The sequence below is a fragment of the Otolemur garnettii genome, unplaced genomic scaffold (assembly GCF_000181295.1).
Source record: "Otolemur garnettii isolate 467f Iridium unplaced genomic scaffold, OtoGar3 scaffold00029, whole genome shotgun sequence".
Classification (NCBI taxonomy): Eukaryota; Metazoa; Chordata; class Mammalia; order Primates; family Galagidae; genus Otolemur; species Otolemur garnettii.
In genome coordinates, this window is record NW_003852424.1 from 17,274,288 (window position 1) to 17,282,134 (window position 7,847).

Sequence of the window (7,847 nt, forward strand, 5' to 3'; positions counted from 1 at the left end):
GTTATCATTGTTGTTTAGCAGGCCTGGGCTGGGTTTGAACCTGCCTGCCTTGGTGTAAGTGGCCAGCACCCTAACTGCTGAGCTACAGGTGCTGAGCCCACCTATCTTCTTTACAGAAATGTTACTTTTTTTTTTTTTTGGTGGGATATAATTCCACACTATAAAATTTTCCTGTCCTTTTTCATTCTTTTTTAATCTCAGATTAATACAAAGGTACAAACCATTAGGTTATAATAATTTACACATGACAGGCAAAATTCAGAGTTGTAGTTGTGTGCTATATCCAGCAATGTGCCATATAAATTTGCTTTTTGGAAGCATACAATTGGCTGGTTTTCAGTGTTTTCCCAGAGCTCTGCAGCCATCTAGTTCAATGACCTTTGACTCTGTATAGACCCAGATCAACATGCAGAACAGGGAACGTTCCAGACTCCCTCCTCCTCCCTCATATTATCACCTTTATCACCATCTGTTAATATGTTCTTTTTTCTATTAAGGCATTTTATTTTTAAGTATGTATTGCATCTCTAGCAAAAGAATCCCAGACTTATCCCAAACCTGGTGTTTGCCTCTCTTTTCAGCCTTTTTTTAAAATTTTTTAATTTTTTTGAGCCATAGTCTCACTTTGTTGCCCTCAGTGGAGTGCTATGACATCATAGCTCACAGCAACCTCAAACTCTTGGGCTCAAGTAATCTTCCTGCCTCAGCCTCCAGGTAGCTGGGACTACAAGCACCTGCCACACCTGGCTATTTTTAGATTTGGGGGTCTCACTCTTGCTCAGGCTGGTCTGGAACTTGTGAGCTCAGGCAATCTACCCACCTCAGCCTTCCAGAGTGCTAGGATTACAGGCGTGAGCCACTGTGCCTGGCCTGTTATTGATGTTCTTAAGAACATCAGCCAGGACACTCATGCTCAACATTAGGGCAGCATGGAAAGATGGCAGAAGGACAATCTGATCTTTTTTCTTTTTGGGGACAGGGTCTTACTCTGTTGCCCAGGCTGAAATGCAATGGCATCATCATAGATCACTGCAGCCTCAAACTCCTGGCTCACATGATCCTCCCACCTCCTCCTGTCCAGTAGGTGGGACTACAGGTGCATGCCACTAGACCTGGCTAATTAAAAAAAAAATTGTAGAGATGGAATCTTGCACCGTTGCCCAGGTTAGTCTCAAACTCCTGGGCTCAACAAGCAATCCTCCTGCCTCCACTTACCAGGTAGCTGGGGTCTCTTGATTATTGCTGTATTCCTGTGTCTGGTACATAGTCGGTGCTCTAGAAATGCTTTTTGATGGACTGCAGTGAGTGTTCAGGCCAAGTCCCTGAAGCTTCAGAATCTGGTTTTGCTTGTGACAGTAGTGAGATTCCCTGGCATTTGTTGGACAAGAACCAGGGACCTTGGCATCTTGAGCTTGGGCCCTGGGACAGTCCCTGGGAAGGTCCCTGCCCCAGAAGGGCTGACATGGCAGCCACACCGCCTCCTGCAGGAAGGAAGGCCCAGGTTTATTTTGGTCCATGGCCTGTTCCCCTGAGACTGCAGTCATCTCCCCATCTGGCTGCCTGGATGGGAGTTTCTGGCAGAACAATGGGGCAGAGGGAGGAAGGCATAGTCTGCGCAGCTGGCTGCCTGCCCCAGGTGTTGGTGGGTATAGGGACTGTCCTGATGGTCTAGGAGTGTGGAGGCTGGGGGGAGGCCACAACTGCCTGTTCCCTACCCCTTTCCCTGCTGATCTTGCATGAGCGGGGGTAGCTCCTGGGAGCCTACTCCCTTCCTAAACAACTCATCTAGCCTCAGGAGTTGGAGGTGGGAAAGATCTGGGCTCCAGGGTCATTGGGGTGCAAGGGCCTGGGCCTCTTCCCTAAGAGGCAGAGAAAGGCCTTTCCTTCTCTCTGTGACTCAGTTTGCTCATCTGATAACTGCGGAAGCTGGACCCCAGGGCTTGAGATTCCCCTCTGTGTTCCAATGTTTACAGACATTATTTCTCTCATGAATTTGACACACGCATATGAGGGACCTGGGGACACAGTGTGAACAGGGTAGATTCAGCCCCTGCATGCACATGAGAGAAGGAGGATGAACACAGAAACCAAGGTGCTTAGGGTCACCAGGGAGGATATCCAGGGCACCATGGGAGCAAGGAGACACTGGGTCCAGCCTGGAGCATCGAGGAAGGCTTCCAGAAGGAGGTAATGGTGATGCTGAAAAATGAGGGATAGGCAGGAATTTGCCAGATGAGTAATGAGTGGGGTCTAGGTAAGAGGGAATGGAATAGATCATTCTAGAGAAACTGGGGTGAGGGCATTGGGGGATGCTTGGCAGCTGGCTTAAACTTGCAGCATCCCTTTCTGTGTGTTCAGAGCACCAAAGAAGGCACTTGAATGGTGGGATTCCAGGAAGTGGGTCCAACCTCTTGCCCAGGAGAAGCTTGCTGCTTGGGGGACACTGAGGTTGTCCCAGGACAAAGTTACTTCCAATCTTCTGCATTTTACAGTTGGGGAAACTGAGGCATGTGGCAGTTATGTTGCTTGCCTGAGAGGCCAGACAGAGCTGGGAGCAGGCTCTAAATATTGGGATTGGGCTCAGTGCACATAGCTCAGTGGTTAGGGAGTTGGCCACATATACCAAGGCTGGCAGGTTTGAACCCAGCCCGGGGGTGTTAAATAACAATGACAACTGCAACAACAAAAACCAAAAAATAGCCAGGCATTGTGGTGGGCACCTGTAGTCCCAGCTCCTTGGGAGGCTGAGGCAAGAGAATTGCTTAAGCCCAAGAGTTTGAGGTTGCTGAGAGCTGTGACGCCATGGCACTCTACTGAAGGTGACATAGTGAGACTCTGTCTCAAAATAAATAAAATAAAAAAATAAATATTGGGGTTGTTTTTTTCATAGGGGACACTGGGAATGGGCAATCAGTGTATTGCGGTGTTACTCAGTCGCTCTGTTCCTTTGCGTTCTTGTATGCAAAATGGGCAGCCAGCCCAACACATGGCAGAAATGACAAAATGGGGCACAAGGTACTGGTTCAGGGCCTGCCACACGGAGCTGAGTCAACAGCACCCCTGCTCTGGCCTAGGCAGAGGCCTGGTCTTGTGACCAGGGTCGGAGGCAGGGAAGGCCCCTCCAGTAATTCCAGTGCCTGCCCTGAACTCTGACAGAAGGCGAGGGGGCAGCTGAGTGCTGGGACTTCTGGGTCTGAGCTCACACAAAGACAGGCTTTGTGGGGGCTTCTGGGGCTGAGTGGGCACCCACACGACATTCCTGGCCTGGCTAGGGTGGGCGTGGGTGCTGATCAAGACCTGGGGCCACAGGCGAGAGACAGGGTGGGTCCCAGGTCAACCCCCCACCACCGGTTTTTTCTCACTCATATGACAGATGTACTGGAGTCTCGGATAAGGAGCCAGATTGATTCTTTCTCTTGTGGCCTGGGGTGAGGCAGACCAGTGGGGACGCAAAGCTGGGGGAGCAAAGCAACAATGGGGGATGCCTATGGCACTATGTGGCTCAGAGGAAGTGCCTTGTTGACTGGCTTGCAAGTTCACAGATTGCTTCCTGTAGGAAGTGATGTCCAGGCTAAGCTAAGGGTTATGAATATATAAGGAGAGGAGGCAGGAATTTGGGGATCAGGGTATTAAGGGGTATATGGGAGTTCACCAGGCAAGGCCTTGGGGGTCAGGGTGCTGAGAGTCCAGTATGGAACCATTCATGGCCTAAGTGAGGTGTGGGCTTGGTCCTGGAGGCCACAGGAGCTGTTTCTGAGCAGGGAAGGGCTAAGCCAAGCTCTACAATTTAGGAAGAATTCTGGAATTTCTGGAAGGAGATGGTTAGAGAGGGGGGCTCCAGAGCATGGGGAATCTAGCAGACTATGATGGCAGGAAGACAAAAGGAGAGAGCCATGATGGACAGAGGGACAGCATTCTGCAGTTAAAGGCCTGGTCACTGTCCCCTTAGAGCTGGCCTGCCTTTCACTTTGGCCATTTACCTCCCTGGCCTCTTCCTGGATGGGAGTTGTTATAAACCAGTGTTTCTGCACTCTGGGAGTCTGAGGTGGGAGGATCCCTTAAGCTCAGGAGTCTGAGACCAAACTGAGCATGAGTGAAACCCCATCTCTACTAAAAATAGAAAAACTAGGTGGGTGTTAATGGCAGGTGTTTGTAGTCCTAGCTATTTCAGAGGCTGGGACAAGAGGATCACCCAATCCCTGGAGTTTGAGGTTATTGTGAGCAAGGCTGACATTGACACTCTACCCAGGGAGATATAAATAAACGAAAACAAAATAAAATAAATTAAATTAATAAATAAAAACAAACAGAAAACCCAGTGTTTCCATGTTGGAGGGATCATCAGAGTAATGCATTTCCAGAAACCCCACAGGTGTCCTCCCACAATGCAGGCATCTGCTCCTGGGGCCCATTCAAGGTCTAAGATCTGGGGATGTTGGTTGTAAACCTTGCAGGGGCAGTGAGGCTGTGGGCACTGGTCACGGAACTGGGTGCCTCCACCCTGAACAGTGTAGAGCAGGGGGATCAGAATGCTACCCCATGGGGAGAATAAGCCAGATGTTAGAGCCCTAGCCATGATCACAGTGACCTCTTCTCAACTCACAGCAAAGATGCAGTGGATTGGGAGGCTGGTGTCAGGCCTCGCAAATAGTGGAATTCAGAAGGCCCTGCCTAGGGGTATAGCTCAATGGTAAGAGCATTTGACTGCAGAAGGCCTGGCCAGATTTCATCATTACACCTTCATTCCTTTTCTTCTTCTTTTTTTTTTTAGACAGAGTCTCACTATTGCGGCCTGGGTAGAGTGCTGCAGCATCACAGCTCACAGCAACCTCCAACTCCTGGGCTCAAGCGATTCTCCTGCCTCTGCCTCCCAAGTAGCTGGGACTACAGGCGCCTGCCACAATGCCCAGCTATTTTTTGGTTGCACCCATTCATTGTTGTTTGGTGGGCCCAGGCTGGATTTGAACCCGCCAGCTCAGGTGTATGTAGCTGGCGCCTTAGCCACTTGAGCCACAGGCACCAAGCCCCTTTTCTTCTTTTTTAAAGAAACAACTTCTCTAGCTGGGTGTCATGGTGGACACCCGTTGTCCCCCTAGGTGGGAGGCTGAGGTAAGAGGATTGCTTGAGCCCAAGAATTTGAGGTTGCTGTGAGCTATGAAGACAGGGCATATAGCCTGGGTGATAGAGCAAGACTGTCTCAGAGGAAAAAAACAAAAGAATAGAAATGAAACAAATTCTCTTTAGATCCCTTAGAGCCTGTTGGATCATTATCTCTTTGGCATGAATGTTGTTTTTTTCCAAAAAGTTTTCCTACATAGGTATCTCGCCTGTTTGGGTGCTCTGAGATACAATGTTGGTGTGTGCCAAATGTCCCAGATTGGGAAGATACTGAGTGGAAGCAATATCCTGGCTCCTGGCTGCAGGGGCCATGGACACTTACGATGGGTCTATCTCTCCCAGGCAGGGCGATGGACACCTTTAGCACCAAGAACCTGGTGCTCCAGGCCCAGAAGAAGCTCCTGAGCAAGATGGCATCCAAGGCAGTGGTGGGTGTGCTCATTGACGACACAAGCAGTGAGGTGCTGGACGAGCTTTATCGCGCCACCAAGGAGTTCACGCACAGCCGCAAGGAGGCCCAGAAGGTGCTCAAGAACTTGATCAAGGTGGCCATGAAACTGGGCCTGCTTCTGCGTGGGGGCCAGCTGGGTGTGGAGGAACTGGCGCTGCTGCGACGTTTCCACAACAGGATGCACTGCCTGGCAATGACGGCTGTCAGCTTCCACCAGGTGGACTTCACCTTTGACCGGCGTGTGCTGGCCGCTGGCCTGCAGGAGTGCAGGGACCTGCTGCACCAGGCTGTGGGCCCACACCTCACAGCCAAGTCCCACAGCCGTATCAACCATGTCTTCGGCCACTTGGCTGACTGTGATTTCCTGGCTGCACTCTACAGCCCAACTGAGCCCTACTGCTCCCACCTGTGCAGGATCTGTGACGGCCTTAACCGGATGCTCGACGAGGGCAGCATATGAGCTCTCAGACCACCTGCCTGCGGGCCCCTCCTTCTGTGGTTTGTCTACTGTGGGTGTTGTGGGGGCGTGGATTTGGTGGATTCTTAATCTTTTCTCCCAGTTGAACTCTGACCAAACAACACTGGACAGGTGACCCGTCCCCTTTGAGAAGATGCTGAACAACTGGAACCACTGTTGCCCCTCCTCCCTGCCCAGCCCAACTGGGAGAAAAATTCAGGTCTGCTGCCTCTTCAGGGCCCACCTCTTGCCCCCATTTGCATTTCATGACCCATGCTGGGCCCGGAGTCACTTGATGTAAGCCAAAGGCTGCATGTCCCACTTATGATGTTGCCTGGGTTTTGTCATTCCTTCAAATAAGGTCATGATGAACTGGAAGAAAAGGAGTGTTATAGGGTGAATTGTGGCCCCCACAATTTGATACCAACCCAACCCCTAAAACCTCAGGTGGCCTTCTTTGAAAAAAGAGTCACTGCAGATATAATTAATTCAGATGATGTCATTCTGGAGTAGGGAGGGCCCTAATCAATGACTGGGAATAAAACACAACTGTGGACAGATACACACATAGGGGCAATAGCAATGTAAAGATGGAGGCAGAGGTCAGAGTGATGCTTCCACATGCCAAAGAATGTCAGGCATGCCAGCCACCACCAAAAGCTAGGAGAGGCCAGCGACAGACCCTGTTGGCCTCAGAAGGACTCACCCTGCCCAGACTTTGATGTTGATGTTGGGACTTCTGACCTCCAGAACTGAGAGGTTCTATTGTGTAAGCCCCAAGTCCATGGGATTTTGCCCTGGAGCTCCAGTTAGAGAAACTTCTGGTAGATGCTGGTGAGTTTGGCAGGGACACCTCAATCTGTCTGGAAACATGCAGCTCTGATGATGTATGTTTAGAAAACCAACAACCAGCCAATCATGTTGTTTTTATGAGATGGGCCACAGGAAGCAAAGCTCAAGTCTTAGATTTGTTGACACCTAGAAGAGGCAGTGATTCTCAACATGGGGGTATGAACATGTGAGGTGGGGAAGTCTGTTTGTTATTCTGTCAGGAGGGAGCATGGGTTCTCAAAGGTTTCAAAATGCCACTATGGGTCAGGAAGGTTATTTCAGTTGGGAGTTAGGGAAAATGTAGTTCCATGACTGCAGAATCATTAGCTCTGCTGAGGGCAGAGGCTATGAAAGGGAGCCCGGCCTTATTTGTTGAGGAGGTCTGGTTGGCCCCATCCAGTATTTGAGACATGTGGAATTAGCTGCCAACATTTAAAGAACGAGGGAATCACACATACCAACCTGAACTTGGGGTTTCTCTTGAGAACTTGCTGGCTCTGGCCACCTGTGCTCCATAGTCCCTTTTCTTGTTTCCTGCGGGCTCTACACTAACAGATGGGAAATCATGACACCAGGCTCAGGGGAGCCTTTGCATGGTTTGGTTTCTGTTGCCCTGAAAAAGCCAAACACCTTCATCCAAGAGCCAGCTGTTCCTACCTCGGCCCCACCCTTTAAAGGCAGCCTTTGCTTATCTCAGGCCTAGAGACACCTCTACACATCTCCATGTTCAAGGATGAACCTATAAAAAAGCCCTGATAAAATCACAAGCTGTGCTGACTGAGCAGATCAATGTGCACAGTCGTGCTTGCTCCCTGCTGGCCTGTCCATCTTATCTGGACCCTTTCATAAGCTTGAAATTAAAGAAAACAAACCAAAGAGCACCATGGAACTATTTAAACATGCACTTTCCGGCTTGGGGCCTGTGGCTCAAGTGGCTAAGGCGCCAGCCACATACACCTAAGGTGGCGGGTTCGAATCCCCAGCCCGGGC

At 50.2% G+C, this 7,847-nt stretch overlaps 1 protein-coding gene across 1 annotated transcript in view; it reads left to right on the plus strand.

Annotated features, from left to right (window-relative positions):
- TNFAIP8L1 (TNF alpha induced protein 8 like 1) overlaps positions 1–6,931 on the plus strand; it is a 16,877-nt gene extending 9,946 nt beyond the window's left edge. The window contains exon 2 of the mRNA XM_012804490.2: positions 5,461–6,931. Coding sequence (XP_012659944.1) covers positions 5,469–6,029 — 561 coding nt within the window. The 5' untranslated portion in view covers positions 5,461–5,468 and the 3' untranslated portion in view covers positions 6,030–6,931. The remainder of the gene's footprint in view (positions 1–5,460) is intronic.
- Positions 6,932–7,847: the final 916 nt, after the last annotated feature.